The 23,831-nt window shown below is 44.5% G+C and overlaps 1 protein-coding gene across 1 annotated transcript in view; it reads left to right on the plus strand.

Moving 5' to 3' along the window:
- COL18A1 (collagen type XVIII alpha 1 chain) overlaps nt 1-23,831 on the plus strand; it is a 142,020-nt gene that overhangs the window by 59,931 nt on the left and 58,258 nt on the right. Inside the window, exons 9-20 of the mRNA XM_088476370.1 lie at nt 326-352; nt 675-737; nt 2,158-2,244; nt 2,894-2,947; nt 4,702-4,860; nt 7,358-7,411; nt 9,819-9,863; nt 9,955-10,026; nt 11,686-11,826; nt 13,256-13,312; nt 14,801-14,827; nt 15,065-15,100. Of these exons, the coding sequence (XP_088332496.1) occupies nt 326-352; nt 675-737; nt 2,158-2,244; nt 2,894-2,947; nt 4,702-4,860; nt 7,358-7,411; nt 9,819-9,863; nt 9,955-10,026; nt 11,686-11,826; nt 13,256-13,312; nt 14,801-14,827; nt 15,065-15,100 (822 nt within the window). The remainder of the gene's footprint in view (nt 1-325; nt 353-674; nt 738-2,157; nt 2,245-2,893; nt 2,948-4,701; nt 4,861-7,357; nt 7,412-9,818; nt 9,864-9,954; nt 10,027-11,685; nt 11,827-13,255; nt 13,313-14,800; nt 14,828-15,064; nt 15,101-23,831) is intronic.

Below are 23,831 nucleotides of genomic sequence, written 5' to 3' on the forward strand. Positions count from 1 at the left end.
TGGCACCAGGTATAGGGCTGGTGCAATTGCTTACTGATAGTGATGGCGGTTATATTAACAAGCGGATAGACGGGGTTGTATGCGGCCGCATAGATGTGGCCAACGCCGAATACAGACGGAGATCCGCAATTGTTACTCAGGCCTGGAGTGAGTAAAAATATGTATCGAGTAATATCTTATTATTAAATATTTAATATTTCGAATTGTGATCGTTATTGGTAACAGGCAGGCGGTGCTATATACAATTTTGGTTTCTGAAAAGCTGGTCATCAAGAAGTCTGATATTTCCTAATAATAGCTAAACTTTCTTTATATGTGATTTCAGGGTGATCCTGGTGAAGATGGGAAAGCTGTAAGTAACTTATAATATATATATATGTTACAGTATAGTCAGTGACCCCATTGTATTCCAGACCATCTGTCAGCATGGCAAAAAAACGTGTTTTATTAATGCTATATAATCCTGATGGCTTTGTGTGAGAATAAAAGCAAAGACTATACTTCTGCCTCCACCTAAAAGTCTATTATATTCATCTACATATCATCCTGCTATTATATAATGTGTTTATGTATGTATTTCTATATATATATATATATATATATATATATATATATATATATATATATGTAATATACTGTGTGTAATTGTTTTTGTGAATTTTTGTTACGCACAGGGTGAAATTGGGCCTCAGGGCTTCCCAGGAACCCCAGGTGATTCCGGCCAAAAAGGAGATAAGGTATTTTTTATATCTTTCCCAAATGAACCATTTATGTTTATTAATAGCCAAGCTTGTACAGATATGATCATTTGCCTGTTTTAGCATTTTTTTTTTTTTTTATATGTAGCAGCAGAAACGCATCTAACATTGTGCAAGTTTATATGAACCATTCTGGTTGGCCAGGAACATGGCTCCAGTGTCAGCTGGTTCTATATAGTATGTATAGCCCCTCCCACACACACCTGTGATTTATATATTTATATAGTATATGACCCACTATGCTCCGAAAGAAATACCTGACTTTGTTCAGGCTCTGCATGCACCTAGGTACATACAATGGGCAACATTTCTATTCGTATAGCTGTATTACTTTATCTGCAACCCATACATAAGCAGGCACATTATATGTCGCATAGGTGTGCATGCAGATTGGTATACAGAATACTGTATATGGAAACAGCTCTGTATTGTTATATGTTACGGAGTTCTTCCTTAGAATGCTGTAAGAGTGTAGCATACTGTGGCAAAGTGAGTATGTCTATCGTAATAAGGACTGCGCCACTTCAAAATGCAACATAGTCATCCATGATTGCATAACAATCACATTACTTTCACGGTCGCCGCACTACTGCGCGTGAAACGTCTGCTCACCGCACACGCGAGAGTGGCGAGTGCCGGGGAGGGATCCTACGTAATAACTATTTTTGTAAATTAGATCCGCACATACATTAATGGTAACATGAAGACAGAACACAGTTGGCACACGTCAGATCGCCTTTTAGCTTGAACCTGCTGCCATCACAAGCAAAATATATATATTTGCCACGATTGATGCATGATTTGCCACTAAATCATTGCACATTTATGAGGTCTCTATGACAACCACAGTTTACACTGAATGACGGTTACTGCTTATTATAATAAATAAATAAAAACTTCATTGACTGTCAAATTACTGGCACTATTCCTCCGCATACCTGTTTTTTTGTTCCTGCAAGTGACTTACTGTCCCATCTACTCAGACCATAGAGGTTCTAAATTGATTATTTTTTTTTATTTTAAGGCAAGATACCAATATAATAGTTGAATTCAACAAATCTCAGCATTTCTCTACGTACTTTTCATCCATATGACATGTTTAGTACGATTTTCTTAAAGTGCCATCTAGTGGCAGAAAAAGGTATTACAGCCAATTTCAATATTATGCTTTCTGGAAAATATACACTTAACACAATATGATAATCACCCAGCATTACAAGACAATTTGACATGTACTATATATGTATGTTACAATCATATGTATACTTAGATATATCTATGCTTTGTGCAGATACATGTATCTGCACAAATGATGCAATAGGCAATCACCCTAATTAAGAATGTACAGTATGTACTATCTTTGTTTCTGTATAAATGGTTATCATGTTTCCATTTTTAGGGTGAAACTGGAGTTGGCATTAGAGGTCTCCCTGGACCACCAGGGCCACCCGGTCCACCTGGCACAGGTTCCAAAACGGATAAATTGGTAAGAAGTTTCTCAAAGCCACTTGTTGGTGTTGAATTTTGAAGATTCACTCTCTTTTCATAGAACATTCTCAGAAGCTGGGCTACCATAGTGGGCTAGGGGGAGGCCAAGGAAATGCCCTGTAATTTTATTATAATTTCTTGGGGCAAACGATCTATTGCATATCCCAGACAGTTATTCAACCTTTCAGAATGGCCTTTTAAATAAATTCAAACCTAGAATTTCTCATCAATGAGAACCTGCTCTGTGTATTTGTATGAATCTGTATCAGCCGAGAAAAATGACAACGACGAGAACCCGGATATAAAACATTTATGTCACAAAAAACTACATTTAGTTTAATCTGATGTAATGCAGACTAAAATAGAAAAAATAAACTAAAGTATCATAGGATTCTGGACTTGCTAACACAATCCAGACATCATTGATGACTTTTGCCAGCTTTACAATTATAACTTTAATTGAAAACATGTGGTTTTGAGTAGTTTGTAAACTCTTATAATTGATGTCGATGAGAACTCTTAAAAACAAAATAAATGGTCCCAAAATAGACACTCAGGAAATAGGTAGATACAATATTTATTTAACAAAAGGGTAATTATTGTTGGTCATATATGATATATATTTATTTCACATCCTTTGTTTTTAGACATTCATTGATATGGAGGGTTCTGGATATGGGGGAGATCTGGAGAACGTCAGGGTAAGTCTGGGTTAAAAAGACGCTTCAGTTTTTAATTTTCCCTTTATTTTTCTCTGTGTACATCATGAGATTAACATAGTAATCCCATTGCAGGTATTGTCTTGTATTGTAACTGCAGGAATCGGCTTCACAAAGCTCTGGTGCCTTACTTATACCCCTTTTACACTGACCTAAAAATCCTGGGTTGATGCGCATCAACCTGGGATTTTTGCCAGTGTAAATGGATCCACCCGATTCCAGGGACCCGGGGATCCCACTCGGGTACTTTGCAGGGTTGACCATGGGCAGTTCCCATGCCACCCTGCAGTATAATCGGCAAGATCCTGGATCATGCAGCATGCCGCCTGATTGGCCGGCTTTAGTGGTGCTTGGTGATGACATCATCTCCAAGCGTTCACTGCAATGCCGGATGAGCCGGGTCACTGCAGACCCGGCTCCGGTGTGAACGGCGCCGACTCTGGAATATCCTGGGTCGGCGCTGCAGTTTGAAAGGGGTAAATTCCGGGGCTGATCCAGATTAGAACCCTGCTCCAACCCCCGGGTCAGACTCGTAACTTTGGTATCAAAATTGTATAATTTATATGTATATGGCTTAGCACAGTGGTAGTAGGTAGCATATCCGTCTCACAGCACTGGTGTCCTATCTGTGTGGAGTTTGTATGTTCTCCCAGTGCTTGCGTGGGTTACCTCTGGGCACTCCAGTTTCCTCCCACAGTCCAAACACCTGCTGGTAGGTTGACTGACTTTAGCCAAAATATTAAGCCTAGGGTATATGTGTTTCCATTGCGGTAGGGTATATAGATTGTAAGCTCCACTATAGTGCTGAGTAATATGTCTGTGCTAAATAAATAACTGATAATAAATAATCATCTAATTTTAGAAGCTTGACCTAGTGCCAGTGGCAAATCAGATATCACTGGGGGTGTGGTCTGAATATATTACAAGCAAATCAAAGACCTGCACAACCCCCAACGTTTGCATATTGAGAGCATAGGGGAATATTATAAAGCCCTGCCTAACAGGTACACTCCGCTTAGTAGAGTATGGAGTATTTAAAGTCTATCACTGTGCTATATACCTTCACAGACCACTAACAAGTATCAATTATAAGAATATTTACTGTTAAGATGTGGGAGAGGGATTTACTAAAGCTTTTAAAACAGACTATCAGGTTTTGGCTATCATTATCTAGGATGTTATGGAGAAAAGATAGCTAACATCTGATTGGTTGTGTTTGGCTATACCACTGTGGATATCTTTTTTCCCCGGTTTCCAAAATTATTATTATTACTGATCCTTGTTCCGCTTAAAGTATATATATATATATATTATATTTATTATCCCCTGGCAGCAGTATACTGTGTAATTATATTTTGTACATCTGATTGTTTGCTACAAGACTAGATAAATGACAATATAAAACACTACTACATTCACATTGACAGGCAGACATTGTTTATGTGCTTTTTCCCCCAGTTAGGTTTAAATACTGTTAGTTTGGAAACGTCAGAGGGGGAGATGAATCAAAGCTTGGAGAGAGATAGAGTGGAGAGAGCTAAAATACCAACCAATCAGCTTCTAGCTGTCATTTTTCAAATATGTCCTGTAAAATGACAGATGCTGATTGGTTGGTACTTTATATCTCTCTCCAAGCCTGGATAAATCTCCCCCAGAGTCTCTTATCTGCCCCCCGTCCTCCCGAGGTTGCTGTCTGACATAATGTTCTTATCTTTTGTCTCCTGTTTTATTTTCAGGGACCACCTGGTTTACCTGGTCCTCCGGGTCCTCCTGGCGTACCTGGATTACCAGGTGTGCCAGGACAGTTTGGAACGAACACCACCTCGATGCCAGGTCCCCCTGGTCTACCTGGTCATCCTGGAACAGATGGAAAGCCCGGCCTCCCTGGTCCTTCGGTAATGTCTTGTAGTGTTCTATGGGGTTATCCAGCGGTGCTGCATGTCTTGTGCTGTAAGGGAGTCGTTGTTTGCACAGATTGCAGGAGAGGAGAATATTTAAGCTGTAAACATGTATGAAGTAAACGCTTTGTACTGAGATATATTATAATATAAGGGGAAGAGTCATTGCTGTGGTGTAACTGGCACTGCCGTTATGGAATCAGTGGTGAGGGGATCTGCAATGTGTGCCCATAGAGGTGCCCTCTGAGCAGGTGCGGAGATGTGTAGTGAAGCCATATTTGCAATTTCAATTCCATCACAGTGGCTGCTGCTCATTAGCCCGATGCTGAGTCACATGCAAAAGCGCATACAGCAGTGTCTATTGGTGGTCGCCCATCTGCGATCTTATGCGAGTGCCTTCCCTTGTATAAACGTTTAGAACCCATATGTGCTGTAATACTGTACTTATGCGCCACCATTGGTCGCACTATCAAAAATTACACCATTCCTTAGGCCAGGGGTGGGGAACCTTTTTTCTGCTGAGGGCCATTTTGATATATATAACATTATTTGGGAGCCTGGTGCAGGCCACGCCCACTCAGTGTGATGTCACACATGGGGCGGGGCCACAATCACCGGTGATTACAGCATTGTCCGGAGCATCCTGAGGATGCTCCTGTGAGCTGTAAGGGCAGCGGTGTGGCCATCTGAAGCAACCTAAGGACGCTCCAAGCGGCACTGCTGCATAGATTCTGGCTGCAGGGTGCTATTCTAGGCACTCTGCTAGCCAAATGAAGCTAGTAGAAAAAAACTCAGAGGGCCAGACCATATGATTCCGGGAGGCTTTATACGGCCCTCTGGCCTGAGGTTCCCCATCCCTGCCTTAGGCTTATTGCGGGCACTACTAGTGCACTACTCTCAGTCACCACCCAAAAACGTCCATCACTTTTTTCCGCAACATTTCTGGTACCATCAGACCCGGTCGCCCTTTGTGCATGCGCCATAGGGGTTCTCAGTAATTTTTTTGCGCATGCCCGGCTGCAAATAATCGCTCAATGTCATGAACATCGGAATTGCGTGCAGATTACGTGCAAATCAGAATCAGGCCCTATGATAGAAGTCTATGTGGAGGAATGTTTTGTAGTGTGAAGAGTTTCTCCATCAGTAGTTTTTATTAAAGAGTTTTAAAATTTCTCAGTAAACATAATGTGGGGGGGGGGGGGTATAGAAAAACAAAGAGGGGAGGGGAAAAGGGGGAGGAATCTTAGATCACATTTGGGAAATACAACAATAAGGGATAAATAGTCCACAATATGTGCCCCTGTCATTATCGGTGCTGCTATCGACAGCTGCAGCCTGGCGATGCCCTATCCCCACAGCAAGGGCAACGCTGTCCCTGCTGCGGGGGCTGCTGGCTCCAGGGCTGCACGTGGGATCTCGCGATACTTTGCCGGCCTTGAGTGAGACACAGCGCATCAGCACTAGACTGATGCGCTGTATGCTCAGGCAGGGATCGCCAGAGGGGTGGAGTTATCACTCCCCCGCTCCGGCCAATGAGATGATAATACATCTCATCATTAGCGCTTCCTGCTTCGCCTCGGTATAGAGATGAAGCAGGAGGAGTTATAGCAGCACGATAAGTGCCACTATTACACATCTACGGTACCCCAATATACTATAACACATCTACGGTACCCCAATATACCAAGCCTTGGAGAGAGATAAAGTGGAGAGAGGTGCCAACCAATCAGCTCCTATCTATCATTTTTCAAACACAGCCTGTACCATGACAGTTAGGAGCTGATTGACTGGTACTTTATCTCCGTCCACTTTACCTCTCTCCAAGGCTTAGTACATAGACCTCTTTGTGTGTGTTAGCCCTTTGGAGATTACAGATAGATGTTGAGCATATAAGATACTGAATTGAAGCAGATCATTCATCTTTGTCAGAGATTTATTCTATACATTACCTGTAAGAGCAGCAGATTATTAAACACCCAGTAACTTATTTTATATAATAGTGCAAGCAGTGTCGGTCAGTCTAACATCAGCTGGCATTAGTACTGCAGTCTCCAGATCAGTGGCGCTCAGCCTATTTCAGCTGTGACCACAAGTGTCCATGCTTCTATCCCTGGAGCCCCAAGTGTAGGTGCCCCACTATCCCCAAACAGGTGGCTCTCAACAGTCTGTATTTATATCTAATAATCAGGGAACCCCAACAACACAATCTGGGCCCCACCTGCAGCCCAACATTACAGGTTTCAGCTCTCTCTGCTCTCGAATGAACAAAACGGATATCTAGTTGGTTGCTAAGGGTGACAGCACATGTTGATTACATGCATTCTACTACACTGCATTGTGCATTGAGTTCCATTTTATTCAACACTACAATTGGTCGGCTTCTGTGATTCCTAACTCATTTATAGCGGCTGCATGGGGAACGTAGTTACTGTATGTTTTCCTGCACCACCTGTGGGAGCACAAATCAGACTGTGTTGTGTGATTTTGTTATCAGGGCCCCCCTGGAAAAGATGGAGCCGCAGGGACCTCAGGCGTTCCCGGAGAGAGGGTAAGGTGTTTGTATATGTTCCTGTTCAGTAATAGTATTATATGATTTTATTTTGGGAACACACATGTGGAAGAAGGAGGCATATACCTGAGCATTGTACTGAAACATCAGTCCTTGATGACAATATCAGTTGAATGACGTAATAACTGCTGCCATTTATTTAGCCAAAACTAAAATCACTAATAATAAATTTAACTAGCAATGTAGCAACTGTGATTGATATCTTACTTATGCAAAATATAAAATATGAGATTAATAACCTAACTTGAACTGCCCCTTTATCTCTCTCCTAAATGAATGGTGCATATGTGTTACATACATTAGCCCTGCAGTATTATGCGCAGATTTAGGCGGAAGATGTATCAAATCTTCTTAAGTGGAGAAGTTGCCAATAGCAACCATCAGCTTCTAACTGTCCTTTCACTTTCATGCAATTGGGGGCACTGGAGACCTTGGGTATAGGTGGAGCCGGAGGAGCCTGGGCACCAAATAGTTACAAGTTTGAGGCAGCAGCACAGGCTCCTCCTCCCCCTATACCCCACCCCCTATGATAGATAAATGACAGGTGGAAGGTGATTGGTTGCTATGGGCATCACTTTATCTCTTTATAAGATTTGCTACATCTCCCCCTTTGGAGGGTGATGCTGAGTTTGAAGACATTTGCATCACAAACGCAGATGTAAAATATGAATGCACTTGGAATAAAATGCAGTTGCACTCACACCTATGCAAAGTTATACGAATCACAAGATGCATGCATCAGTACCAGTGGCATATCTATAATGGGTGTAGTGTGTGTGCGGGGCACACGGGCCCTGGGTCCAGGGGGGCCCCGCACCGCACACCCTGCACCCATATTATTTTAAACTTACCTGTCCGTGGTCCCGCTTCGGGTGTCAGCGCTGCTCAGAACACCGGAAAATGGCCACCGAGGCCATTTTTCCGGTGTTCTGCACATGCGTAGTAGACTCCGGCCACACTCTAGTGCCCGGAGTCTACTAAGGCTCCGGTGGCTGGCCAGCTGCGTCATTCGGCTGCCGGCCACCGGCGAGAGAGGAGGGGGCTTCGCACGGGGAGTGCACACGGGCCCCCTCCTCTCTTGAGACGCCCCTGATCAGTACCATAAGTGACAGGTTTACGTCCCACGCATCAGATACATTTGTAATCATTGTTAGGTTTGAATAATATTAAGAAAGAAAACCTTGCACATAACTCAGGTATAACTCTTAATCTTGTGTATACGTAAGCTAAAAGCTAAAATGCTTTTCCAAAATCATATACTATATATATGTGTCCTTATACAGTCACGCTAAAAAGCCCGTCTAGGGGTGCCAGGTCCTGTGAGATTCTGCTAGCATTTTTTTGCCCGAAAATGCGTCTAAGTCGCACTGCAATGCGACTAGGACGCACCAGCAGACTGCGCTGATTAAATTGATATGTGATTCTGGTATATCTGTGTGCGACTGAGTCCCTGAATCTGTATAGGAAGTGCTACAATGTAGCGGCCGCAGCTTTTTTCATTTTAACTTCCATTGTGCTTCATATACAGACTCAGGTGCACACAGATAGAACCTGGCACTATAATATCGGGTTGGGTATGAAATCCTGGCTGTCGGGATGCCGCTGTTCAGAATACCGACAGCCAGAATCCCGACATCCATAGGAATGGTAAGTATTTTCCCATCCCCTACCCTAACCCCTACCCTAACTCTAACCATCCCTCCCTAGTGCCTAACCCTAATCTCCCCCCCTAGTGCCTAACCTAATCTCCCCCTCCCCGCACATTAAACCTAACACCCCCTCCCAGGTGCCTAACCCTCCCCCTAGTGCCTAACCCAGCACCCTAACCTCCCCTTAACACCCCGATACTTTCCTTCGGGATGCCGGCGATTGGGATACTGGTGCCGGGATCCCGACCTGTTGAGATTTCCGCTCCGGTATTTAGACCGTCGGCATCCCGCACACCGGGATGCCGACTACATCCCATAATTTCAGTTATGGCACATTATAGTGTATCAAGTAATATCTAATCAGGTGTCATTACAATGTTCCTTGTAATCAATTAAATCCATTTTTCATTACAGCTACATTTGTAGTGCTTGTGCCTAACACATTTTATGCTCTGATTGAAAATATAACTAAGTATCGCCTTGGATCAGATAAAAATAATCCAGGATTACAGAGCTCTAGAAAAGATCACCACCGTTATGTAAAAGAAAGGGCCTGAATTCTGCATATGTGTACAAACTGTATAGATGTCATCTTGCAAAGCAAAACCCAGTGTGCTGATGCAAGAACTGGAAAACTGAGGTTCCGGATTACTGTTGTCTATTGTACCTTATGTCTTCATCTCAAATGTGTACTTCCAATAAAACTAAAATAATCAATTTATCTGGTTTCTGTCTAGGGTGAAGATGGAGATATTGGACTCCCCGGAGCTCCTGGACAAAAAGTAAGTGAAGGATTTGTGTGTCTATGCGTAATTAGAATTTTCAGTACTTTAATCTGAATATTTTCCTCAGAAATATTTCAATGTCTCACAGAACAACCTGCCTCAAATCCCCTCTTATCTGAGGGAGATTCTCGCTCAATTTTCCCATGAGGCGGTTTCCCAGGTAATAAGCGCCAAACTCCCAGCATGCACTGTTTTGATGCCGTATTTGGTTCTACCAGCATGGAGTGCAGGAAGTTGGTCCTGACCTTCACCCAGCATGCAGAGGAGATTGACTCCTGCGTAAACTATTTATAGGATTGCGTTTAGAAGGCCAAATACCATCGGCTGCCTTTTTTTTTTTTTTTTTTAGAATTTTATAATGTTTTTTTTCTTTTATGTCCTGTGAAGGTGACAAACCTAAATGTCCCCTGGCATTCAGTGCAAGAGGAACGCATCCTGTGGCATAACCTGAAGTGCATCGCTGTAGATTGTTGTGTGTGATGCTTTGGTCGAGATTCAATTAGCCACATATAAAAACCGTCTCCATAGGCCACGAGCAGAGATCATTCTCTGAGATAAGACACAGGCAGATGTGTCGACAGTTCTCGTGGCTATTTGAATTTAACCCTTTGATTAATGGATTTGTATTTTTGTGTGTTGCAAAGGGAATGGTTTTGTGATTTTTGCAGCAGGGAATGGAAAAGAATGATAGCAGACTAATTCACAGGGTTTATTAATCCCAAAATAACAAAAATGACAAAACGGAAAGTACAAAAACACTGTGTTGATACAAAAATGAAGATTTAGGACCAAAGACATACATAAATCACACAGAAAGAACACTTACATACAGTATTATTGTTACTTTTTTTAATAAAGAGGTAATTGGGAAAACCCTACAACATTAAAACATAGAGGACTGCACTTTTGTGTACCTTGGCGCCCCCTAGTGGATGATAACCTCTTGTTTGCACAGAAGGCCACTTTGGCAAGGCAGGAGTTGAGTCGCACGTCAGATATGATTTAAAAAAAAAGGCAAAATGGACACAGGTCTTTGTCTACAATGAACAATCACAATGTGTATTTGATTGTAAAACACTTGTGTAGGACCAAATACCTTCTCTGGGGTCAAAAAGACAAGCACACAGTACTTATTTAAAATGCTATGTTTTTGGAAACACCTTACAGAACTGCCTACACATTTGTACCAAACATAATTATTATGGATAATAAAAACCAAGTAACCATGCATCCTGCAATGAGCTTCTCCTCGACCACTCGCAGAGTGTCCGCTGGTTACAGTGCCCAGCATTCCTATATCACAATAATGTGCGTTTTACGCTTGCATTTCCTTTAACTCCAGTAGCTGTCCTATTGAATTGTCCCCCATCCGACTTGTATTTAGAAGGAGAAACTTAAAGGCTTGATGTTGTTGGGTCCTAGAGCATGATTTTGTGTCTGTGGGTACAGCTGGGTACACACTGGAGCACTGTCAGGCTGATTTGCCATTTCCTAACAACAAACCACCTGCATCGCTCAGCGTGTACAGACGATTGCGCCCCCTGCAGTCGCTAGCGACAACCGCTAGGTTTGATGTGCTGCACATCAAGCCTAACGATATCGATAGTGACTTATGGTAAGTTAATGAAGGATGGAACAGTGATCGTTCCGGCATTCATCAACTCGTTCAAGTGTGGACGGGCAATCTCTGTTCAAGGGCATTCGTTCCGATGTCGGAATGAATGCCTGTTGTTCCAGTGTGTACCCAGTTTAAAATTCCCAGCTTGCACTGCAGGTACTGTATATATAATCTACTATAATAATTTTTTCTTTATTACAGGGCAGCTCTGGAGAATCTGGAGTTCCAGGCGTCTCTGGAGAAACAGGGTTAGCTGGACTTCCTGGACCAATTGGGCCACGAGGATTACCCGGCCCCCCAGGACCTCCAGGACCGTCATCACGTGGCTTTGCAGTTGGATTTGTAAGTAGAATAATAACAGGTAAAGAAGGTTAGACTAGCAGGAGATGGTAGGATGACTGAATGAAGCTTATGTGGCTTTAACCAAATTAGAGAATGGTCTCCCCTTGGGAAATTCCAATGTGGGTAGTCCATGAGGGAAGTGCAGGGGATGTACAGTATGTGTAGTACATAATCGTGGCCCCGTCCATTATGATACAAGGACACAATTAGCAGTATTGTGCTGCGGAGGGGCTGAGCCTTAATGATGTTATTTGCCTTGAATCCAATTGTCAAGCCCCCTTAACTGGGGAAGTGTGTAGGGTCTGGGAGACCAGTCTAGTCTCCCCAGAGTGCTCACGAACATTCCGGGAGACTAGACAACTATGAATTAAAACAATAATACTTTATTAATAATAAATGTAATCTCAGAAATACAGATGTGTCCTTATACATCTAGCCTTTTTGCACGGTAAACAGCCCTTCTAGTCGCGCCATGCCGTGTCTGGTCTCGGTAGTGCCGAGCATCTTTTCATACGACTTTTTACCTTCTAGCTGAGTTGCCACCACTTTCTCAATAAACTTTCCTAGAAAAGTAAGGTTTGATACCGGTCAACAGTTGGACATGCAGTCGAATAAGACGCATCTGAAGGTAAAAAGTTGCACGAAAAGACGCTCGGTGCTACCGAGTCACACGTAGCTCACGCGTTATGTATAGCGCGACTTGTAGCGCACAGAGGATAGATGTTTGTATAATAGACTGTGAATATGTTATCATGTCTACTTTTATGTTAAGTCTACAAAAGTCACTGGCACTCTGAAAATAGAAAAAAAATATATATTTTCCCCATTGGTTTGTGAATGGCTGTAATAGTGTGGTGCATAATACTTAGTACCACTTTAGACCCCCCTCAAAATATAAAAAATATTAATATACAAATATTAAAAAGAAAAAAAACAGAATTAATCATAAATTTATAGTTACTAAGGACTCAAAATAAAACAACATTCTCTATTTGCAAATACGACTACTGTATTCATTATATGTTATAAAAAAAATGGTAAAGAACCTAAAATATTCTACTGTGGCAAAAGGACAAAAGCAGTTAAGCACCCAGAAGGGAATATATAACCTGCAATCGTTTATACACGCGTTTCGCTCTTCTAAGACACCAGGAATAATGTATAAGATTTTCATGGAAGGTATGATTAATATTTTTGAAAAACTTGTTCACAAGAATCAAGCAAGAGCCTATGGTAGGTTCCTCAAAATAAAATGAACCATTGGACAGTAAGATGTGTTTAGTAGCCCAATTTAAGAAGGAAAGTACAAAGTTAGAGATGGGGAAAGGATGAGCAAGCTAAGAAGACATGAAGAAGGTTAAAGGGTAATGCAATAATAGCTCCATTAATTTCAAGTAATCACTGTGGCACTCTATTCTCCTTGTTCCAGGATGACATGGAAGGTTCTGGAATTGGTTATGGTGGTCAAGGCTCACAGGTGTCACAGGTAATCAAAGCAATATTTTGTCTGTCAGGGAATTAGCGGCTTAGACTTGGTCTGTTTTTATTATAAAGGTGCCCATCCACTAGCAGACATGAAAACGACTGCACAATTACGACATTGTAATCGTGCAGTCGTTTGTCAGTCTGTGATGAGCCTGCACTGACTCATTCAGTACAGGCTCATCCATCATCTGCAAACATGCAGGTCGTCAGGTTGACCAGCATGTTTGCACGATGATAGATGTCTAAACGACCAGCGGGCACGCGCATCGCTGGTCTTTTTAGACATTTTTGCAAACTATTTGCAAACGATTTATGAACGATTGAACGATCTTAATCGTTCAATTGCTCAACTTAATCGTCTAGTGGATGGGCACCTTAAGACCTTATTGTTACCCTTCTTAGGCCCGTATTCAATTTGGAACGAAAAGCAAAAAAGTTTAACCGATGACGTCATTTCGCCAGGCGGAAAAGTATCGCCGTATTCAATTTGAAATTCTTACCGCCTAGGCGGAAAGTCAATGCAATGTAATAGGCGAATAAGTTTCGCCTATGAATAGCAGGCGGAAAAAAGTGCAGAATTGGGGTTTTGGGGTGCAACGTTGTGGGAACCCCCGTGCAGCCTTTAGACAGTCCTCCAAAGGTAAACTGCGTCAAAATTTTTTGAAAAAACACTTAAGAACACCCCAAAAAAAATCACTTTCATTTTAGGGGCGAAAAAAAAAATGTTAGGGGACAAAGTTAAAAACTAGCGAACTAGACTCTAGGGGGGTCCCCAAGTGTGCCCCAAGTGTTTTTTTCATTGCAGGTGCTTGCGGAAGGTGGATTTTTCTTGATTTTTTTAAACTTTACTTTAGCAAGTTTAAAATATACTGACCCCCATTTTCAAGTACCCCAAATATGCTGAGTAAGTTATTTTCTGCAAAAAAACCCCTCCTGAATACTATTTTTCACCACTTATACAAAAACGCTATTTAGCAGCTATTGAGCCACTTAAAAACACCAAATACCTTCAGCAAGCCAAATCAGGGGTAACCATAGCTAACCCCCATGTCAGAGCATCTTTTGGGGGGTGTCAGGCTGATTTCCCCAAATCTGACAGGCTTTTCGCTTGTTTAGGTTTTGCCGGGTCCCGTTTTCGCGTACTTTCAAATTGAATACGGGGATACACGGGCACGCATGCGATACTTTTCCGCCTGCAAAACAGGCGAAGTAGGCAAAAAGTCCGGGAGGCGGAAAAATATCTTGGGTCCGCTCAAATTGAATACGGCTCTTAAAGTGATCAGTAAACTGACAAAATGAAAAAATCGACTTTAGATTTTTTTTCAACGGTGAATTATTTTTTGTCTTGGAAAGGGAACATGGAGCTTTAATAAATGTAATTTTCTACATAACATTTGACAAGTAAACTTATTTTTAAACATGTAAGATAAGCACAAGTTTATCCTTAGTATTGACTAAAATATATTTCTAAATGTTCTTTTTTTATCAGGGAATGCCAAGAATTCCAGGGGCAAAGGTTGGACTTCTTACTTTATTTCTCATGTGTGTGGGCAGTGTGTGGATGATGATTTAGCCTGTCTGTATAGTACTGGATTGTGCTCATGCGTTTGTCTCATAGTTTATCATGTTTCATACTGATTAAAGCTTACACTATAAATTACAGCGCTGTTAGCAGAACATTGTATATGAACTGTATATCTGTAGCTACATTACGGATTGAACATTTTTATACACATCAGCTTTTTTTTTTCAGGGAGACCAAGGAAATCCAGGGTTTCCAGGACTAAAGGTAACATTATAATTCAATGTGAATGCAATTGTACAAACCCTATCCTTCAGTAACATGCTTATAATTGTGGCTTCTAAGGGGCCTATTCATGATGTTAATTATCGGGGTCCGAACGGACCCCGATAATTAACATTCTAATTCGCCGCGGCCACCGAAGCAATTCATCATTGCTCCGGCGTGGTGGCAGCTGATGGGAAATCAGCTGCCACCGCGAGCGGCTTCACTGCACCTTTTCGGAGCAGTGAATCTTTTCACTGCTCCTGTCGGAGCAGTGATGGCGGTGCGCATGCGCGACATACAGGTCACGCATGCGCACAAGAGCCCCAACGTCCAGAAGGAGCCGGACAGGGGCGGAGGGATCCGAAAGGATTCCTTCTCACAACCCGGACCTACTTCCCATAGGGAAGAGCGGGTTGCGAACCCCAAGCAGGGGTATTCGCCATCTGAAGATGGTGAATGCCCCCGCAGTCAAGCTCTGAAGACATAATATTTTCGGAGCTTGATGAATTCTGTCCCCATACTAGTGTATGGTGACAGCGGGCCATTCCGTAAACAGAAGGTAAGTAGGAGATATCTGTGATACTAGTGTATGGGGACAGCGGGCCATTCCGTAAACAGAAGGTAACTAGGAGATATCTGTGATACTAGTGTATGGGGACAGCGGGCCATTCCGCAAACAGAAGGTAAGTAGGAGATATCTGTGATACTAGTGTATGGGGACAGCGGGCCATTCCGCAAACAGAAGGTAAGTAGGAGATATCTGTGATACTAGTGTATGGGACAGCGGGCCATTCCGCAAACAGAAGGTAAGTAGGAGATATCTGTGATACTAGTGTATGGGGACAGCGGGCCATTCCGCAAACAGAAGGTAAGTAGGAGATATCTGTGATACTAGTGTATGGGACAGCGGGCCATTCCGCAAACAGAAGGTAAGTAAGAGATATCTGTGATACTAGTGTATGGGGACAGCGGGCCACTCCATGAACAGAAGGTAAGTAGGAGATATCTGTGATACTAGTGTATGGGACAGCGGGCCATTACGCAAACAGAAGGTAAGTAAGAGATATCTGTGATACTAGTGTATGGGGACAGCGGGCCATTCCGCAAACAAAAGGTAAGTAAGAGATACAGTATCTGTGATATCTCCTGCTTTACCTACTTAATGAATGGCCCGAATACTTAATTGTCACAATTGCAGGTGAAAATGTGCTTTTTCACATGCTTTTGTGACAATTAAGTCATGATAAATAGGCCCCTTAATCCCTTAAATTGTTACTAACCCGAACATCATTTTCAGATATCAATGAAGAAGATAAAATAGATTATGAAGTGTCAACCTGACATTCCACTGCAGTCCTGTTAGAGAGTATGGGTCTATTTACTAAGCAGTGTTAGGAGACAGAGTGAAAAGTGATAAGAAGTGATAAGGTGCCAGCCAATCAGCTCCTAACTGCCATCTCACAGGCTGTGTTTGAAAAATGACAGTTGGGAGCTGATTGGCTGGCACCTTATCACTTTTCACTCTGTCTCCTAACACTGCTTAGTAAATAGACCCCTAAATTATTACCTCTTCATTCCTTTACAGCCAGCTCCCTTGTATCACAGTTTTGTATGGTGGCTGTTTTTTGTGCTATTAATTTAAACTTCTGCTAACTCCAAATGAACAAGACAAGTGGATGTTTTTGCTATGGAATAATTTTTTACAGCATTTAAGACGAACAAGAAAGCACAGGGTGGATTTTATGGCTTGAGCAAGCTGGTCACATAAGTGTCCTATTTTTATATTTGAAATGTTAAGCCCTACACACAACACAGATACACTATCAGCCATCTATTTAATCCACGTCCTTCTGAAATGAGATGCAGATTAAAAAACTGAGAATGTAGTCTGTTAAGCTGCTGTGACATCACTAGCTCTGCATTTCTGAGTAATGGGGCCCATACATCTGAGATTAATTGGGGCAATTCTGCATTTTGCAGATGATTGTCCTAAAATATCGGCAATGTACGGGGGTTTACCGACCAAAAAGTGATCGGAATTGGTAAATCAGGTTGTCCAACGTGGATTTCACGGACCAATCGGGCCTGTAGATTGCTAGTGTATGGTAGCGACAAGCTGGTTTGCAGACCATTACTAGTAAAGTGATGAAACTTTCATGATTGGCAGATCCGTACCTTTGTGGAAATTATTTGCAAGTCACTGAAAATATCGGCAATGTATGGATGCATATTGGTGGATTGGAGAATTGTAAAATTGGATAAAAAAACGCAGAATCCATGAATCTTGTTTTGTGATTGCTGATGTATAGGCCCCTTTAGTGTATAATACTGCCCCTCACTTTATGTCTGTTCAGTTAGAAAAACATCTCATAAGATGTCAGCCTACAGTTAGAGAGCACAGTGGACATGTATGGCAGCCTACTGTTAGTGAGCGCAGTGGACATGTATGGCAGCCTACTGTTAGAGAGTGCAGTGGACATGTATGACAGAGAGAGCAGTGGACATGTGTATGGCAGCCTACTGTTAGAGAGCACAGTGGACATGTATGGCAGCCTACTGTTAGTGTGCGCAGTGGACATGTATGGCAGCCCACTGTTAGAGAGTGCAGTGGACATGTATGACAGAGAGAGCAGTGGACATGTATAGCAGTCTACTGTTAGAGAGCGCAGTGGGCAAGTGTATGACAGCCTACTGTTAGAGAGCGCAGTGGACATGTAAGGCAGCCTACTGTTAGAGAGCGCAGTGGACATGTATGGCAGTCTACTGTTAGAGAGCGCAGTGGACATGTATGGCAGCATACTATTACAGAGCGCAGTGGACATGTGTATGGCAGCCTACTGTTAGAGAGTGCAGTGGACATGTATGGCAGCCTACTGTTAAAGAGCACAGTGGACATGTATGGCAGCATACTATTACAGAGCGCAGTGGACATGTGTATGGCAGCCTACTGTTAGAGAGTGCAGCGGACATGTATGGCAGCCTACTGTTAGAGAGCGCAGTGGACATGTATGGCAGCCTACTGCTAGAGAGCGCAGTGGACATGTATGGCAGCCTACTGTTATAGAGCGCAGTGGACATGTATGGCAGCCTACTATTAGAGAGCACAGTGGACATGTATGGCAGCATACTATTACAGAGCGCAGTGGACATGTGTATGGCAGCCTACTGTTAGAGAGCACAGTGGACATGTATGGCAGCCTACTGTTAGAGAGTGCAGTGGACATGTATGACAGAGAGAGCAGTGGACATGTATGGTAGCCTACTGTTAGAGAGCGCAGTGGACATGTATGGCAGCCTACTGTTAAAGAGCACAGTGGACATGTATGGCAGCCTACTGTTAGAGAGCGCAGTGGGCAAGTGTATGGCAGCCTACTGTTAGAGAGCGCAGTGGACATGTGTATGGCAGCCTACTGTTAGAGAGTGCAGTGGACATGTGTATGGCAGCCTACTGTTAGAGAGCGCAGTGGGCATGTGTATGGCAGCCTACTGTTAGAGAGCGCAGTGGGCATGTGTATGGCAGCCTACTGTTAGAGAGCGCAGTGGACATGTATGGCAGCCTACTGTTAGAGAGCACAGTGGACATGTATGGCAGCCTACTGTTAGTGAGCGCAGTGGGCATGTGTATGGCAGCCTACTGTTAGAGAGTGCAGTGGACATGTATGGTAGCCTACTGTTAGAGAGAGCAGTGGACATGTATGGCAGCCTACTGTTAGAGAGCGCAGTGGACATGTATGGTAGCCTACTGTTAGAGAGCACAGTGGACACGTATGGCAGCCTACTGTTAGAGAGCACAGTGGACATGTATGGCAGCCTACTGTTAGAGAGTGCAGTGGGCATGTGTATGGCAGCCTACTGTTAGAGAGCGCAGTGGACATGTATGGCAGCCTACTGTTAAAGAGCACAGTGGACATGTATGGTAGCCTACTGTTAGAGAGCACAGTGGACATGTATGGCAGCCTACTGTTAGAGAGAGCAGTGGACATGTATGGCAGCCTACTGTTAGAGAGCGCAGTGGACATGTAAGGCAGCCTACTGTTAGAGAGCGCAGTGGACATGTATGGCAGTCTACTGTTAGAGAGCGCAGTGGACATGTATGGCAGCATACTATTACAGAGCGCAGTGGACATGTGTATGGCAGCCTACTGTTAGAGAGTGCAGTGGACATGTATGGCAGCCTACTGTTAAAGAGCACAGTGGACATGTATGGCAGCATACTATTACAGAGCGCAGTGGACATGTGTATGGCAGCCTACTGTTAGAGAGCGCAGTGGACATGTATGGCAGCCTACTGTTAGAGAGCGCAGTGGACATGTATGGCAGCCTACTGCTAGAGAGCGCAGTGGACATGTATGGCAGCCTACTGTTATAGAGCGCAGTGGACATGTATGGCAGCCTACTGTTAGAGAGCACAGTGGACATGTATGGCAGCATACTATTACAGAGCGCAGTGGACATGTGTATGGCAGCCTACTGTTAGAGAGCACAGTGGACATGTATGGCAGCCTACTGTTAGAGAGTGCAGTGGACATGTATGACAGAGAGAGCAGTGGACATGTATGGTAGCCTACTGTTAGAGAGCGCAGTGGACATGTATGGCAGCCTACTGTTAAAGAGCACAGTGGACATGTATGGCAGCCTACTGTTAGAGAGCGCAGTGGGCAAGTGTATGGCAGCCTACTGTTAGAGAGCGCAGTGGACATGTGTATGGCAGCCTACTGTTAGAGAGCGCAGTGGACATGTGTATGGCAGCCTACTGTTAGAGAGCGCAGTGGGCATGTGTATGGCAGCCTACTGTTAGAGAGCGCAGTGGGCATGTGTATGGCAGCCTACTGTTAGAGAGCGCAGTGGACATGTATGGCAGCCTACTGTTAGAGAGCACAGTGGACATGTATGGCAGCCTACTGTTAGTGAGCGCAGTGGGCATGTGTATGGCAGCCTACTGTTAGTGAGCGCAGTGGGCATGTGTATGGCAGCCTACTGTTAAGAGAGCGCAGTGGACATGTATGGCAGCCTACTGTTAGAGAGCGCAGTGGACATGTATGGCAGTCTACTGTTAGAGAGCGCAGTGGACATGTATGGTAGCCTACTGTTAGAGAGCGCAGTGGACATGTATGGCAGCCTAGTATTAGAGAGCGCAGTGGACGTATGGCAGCCTACTGTTGGAGAGCACAGTGGACATGTATGGCAGCCTACTGTTAGAGAGAGCAGTGGACATGTATGGCAGCCTACTGTTAGAGAGCTCAGTGGGCATGTGTATGGCAGCCTACTGTTAGAGAGCGCAGTGGACATGTATGGTAGCCTACTGTTAGAGAGAGCAGTGGACATGTATGGCAGCCTACTGTTAGAGGGCACAGTGGACATGTATGGCAGCCTACTGTTAGAGAGCACAGTGGACATGTATGGCAGCCTACTGTTAGAGAGCGCAGTGGACATGTATGGCAGCCTACTGTTAGAGAGCACAGTGGACATGTATGGCAGCCTACTGTTAGAGAGCACAGTGGACATGTATGGCAGCCTACTGTTAGAGAGTGCAGTGGACATGTATGACAGAGAGAGCAGTGGACATGTATGGCAGCCTACTGTTACAGAGCACAGTGGACATGTGTATGGCAGCCTACTGTTAGAGAGCGCAGTGGGCATGTGTATGGCAGCCTACTGTTAGAGAGCGCAGTGGACATGTATGGCAGCCTACTGTTAGAGAGTGCAGTGGACATGTATGACAGAGAGAGCAGTGGACATGTATGGTAGCCTACTGTTAGAGAGCGCAGTGGACATGTATGGCAGCCTACTGTTAAAGAGCACAGTGGACATGTATGGCAGCCTACTGTTAGAGAGCGCAGTGGGCAAGTGTATGGCAGCCTACTGTTAGAGAGCGCAGTGGACATGTGTATGGCAGCCTACTGTTAGAGAGTGCAGTGGACATGTGTATGGCAGCCTACTGTTAGAGAGCGCAGTGGGCATGTGTATGGCAGCCTACTGTTAGAGAGCGCAGTGGGCATGTGTATGGCAGCCTACTGTTAGAGAGCGCAGTGGACATGTATGGCAGCCTACTGTTAGAGAGCACAGTGGACATGTATGGCAGCCTACTGTTAGTGAGCGCAGTGGGCATGTGTATGGCAGCCTACTGTTAGTGAGCGCAGTGGGCATGTGTATGGCAGCCTACTGTTAGAGAGTGCAGTGGACATGTATGGCAGCCTACTGTTAGAGAGCGCAGTGGACATGTATGGTAGCCTACTGTTAGAGAGCACAGTGGACACGTATGGCAGCCTACTGTTAGAGAGCACAGTGGACATGTATGGCAGCCTACTGTTAGAGAGTGCAGTGGGCATGTGTATGGCAGCCTACTGTTAGAGAGCGCAGTGGACATGTATGGCAGCCTACTGTTAAAGAGCACAGTGGACATGTATGGTAGCCTACTGTTAGAGAGCACAGTGGACATGTATGGCAGTCTACTGTTAGAGAGCGCAGTGGACATGTATGGCAGCATACTATTACAGAGCGCAGTGGACATGTGTATGGCAGCCTACTGTTAGAGAGTGCAGTGGACATGTATGGCAGCCTACTGTTAAAGAGCACAGTGGACATGTATGGCAGCATACTATTACAGAGCGCAGTGGACATGTGTATGGCAGCCTACTGTTAGAGAGCGCAGTGGACATGTATGGCAGCCTACTGTTAGAGAGCGCAGTGGACATGTATGGCAGCCTACTGCTAGAGAGCACAGTGGACATGTATGGCAGCCTACTGTTATAGAGCGCAGTGGACATGTATGGCAGCCTACTGTTAGAGAGCACAGTGGACATGTATGGCAGCATACTATTACAGAGCGCAGTGGACATGTGTATGGCAGCCTACTGTTAGAGAGCACAGTGGACATGTATGGCAGCCTACTGTTAGAGAGTGCAGTGGACATGTATGACAGAGAGAGCAGTGGACATGTATGGTAGCCTACTGTTAGAGAGCGCAGTGGACATGTATGGCAGCCTACTGTTAAAGAGCACAGTGGACATGTATGGCAGCCTACTGTTAGAGAGCGCAGTGGGCAAGTGTATGGCAGCCTACTGTTAGAGAGCGCAGTGGACATGTGTATGGCAGCCTACTGTTAGAGAGCGCAGTGGACATGTGTATGGCAGCCTACTGTTAGAGAGCGCAGTGGGCATGTGTATGGCAGCCTACTGTTAGAGAGCGCAGTGGGCATGTGTATGGCAGCCTACTGTTAGAGAGCGCAGTGGACATGTATGGCAGCCTACTGTTAGAGAGCACAGTGGACATGTATGGCAGCCTACTGTTAGTGAGCGCAGTGGGCATGTGTATGGCAGCCTACTGTTAGTGAGCGCAGTGGGCATGTGTATGGCAGCCTACTGTTAAGAGAGCGCAGTGGACATGTATGGCAGCCTACTGTTAGAGAGCGCAGTGGACATGTATGGCAGTCTACTGTTAGAGAGCGCAGTGGACATGTATGGTAGCCTACTGTTAGAGAGCGCAGTGGACATGTATGGCAGCCTACTATTAGAGAGCGCAGTGGACGTATGGCAGCCTACTGTTAGAGAGCACAGTGGACATGTATGGCAGCCTACTGTTAGAGAGAGCAGTGGACATGTATGGCAGCCTACTGTTAGAGAGCTCAGTGGGCATGTGTATGGCAGCCTACTGTTAGAGAGCGCAGTGGACATGTATGGTAGCCTACTGTTAGAGAGAGCAGTGGACATGTATGGCAGCCTACTGTTAGAGAGCACAGTGGACATGTATGGCAGCCTACTGTTAGAGAGCACAGTGGACATGTATGGCAGCCTACTGTTAGAGAGCGCAGTGGACATGTATGGCAGCCTACTGTTAGAGAGCACAGTGGACATGTATGGCAGCCTACTGTTAGAGAGCACAGTGGACATGTATGGCAGCCTACTGTTAGAGAGTGCAGTGGACATGTATGACAGAGAGAGCAGTGGACATGTATGGCAGCCTACTGTTACAGAGCACAGTGGACATGTGTATGGCAGCCTACTGTTAGAGAGCGCAGTGGGCATGTGTATGGCAGCCTACTGTTAGAGAGCGCAGTGGACATGTATGGTAGCCTACTGTTAGAGAGCACAGTGGATATGTATGGCAGCCTACTGTTAGAGAGAGCAGTGGACATGTAAGGCAGCCTACTGTTAGAGAGCGCAGTGGACATGTATGGCAGTCTACTGTTAGAGAGCGCAGTGGACATGTATGGCAGCATACTATTACAGAGCGCAGTGGACATGTGTATGGCAGCCTACTGTTAGAGAGCGCAGTGGACATATATGGCAGCCTACTGTTAAAGAGCACAGTGGACATGTATGGCAGCATACTATTACAGAGCGCAGTGGACATGTGTATGGCAGCCTACTGTTAGAGAGCGCAGTGGACATGTATGGCAGCCTACTGTTAGAGAGCGCAGTGGACATGTATGGCAGCCTACTGTTAGAGAGCGCATTGGACATGTGTATGGTAGCCTACTGTTAGAGAGAGCAGTGGACATGTATGGCAGCCTACTGTTAGAGAGCGCAGTGGACATGTATTGCAGCCTACTGTTAGAGAGCACAGTGGACATGTATGGCAGCCTACTGTTAGAGAGCACAGTGGACATGTATGGCAGCCTACTGTTAGAGAGTGCAGTGGACATGTATGACAGAGAGAGCACAGTGGACATGTATGGCAGCCTACTGTTACAGAGCACAGTGGACATGTGTATGGCAGCCTACTGTTAGAG

This window comes from Taudactylus pleione, unplaced genomic scaffold, assembly GCF_031769625.1.
Source record: "Taudactylus pleione unplaced genomic scaffold, aTauple2 ptg000188l, whole genome shotgun sequence".
In the NCBI taxonomy this organism is placed as follows: Eukaryota; Metazoa; Chordata; class Amphibia; order Anura; family Myobatrachidae; genus Taudactylus; species Taudactylus pleione.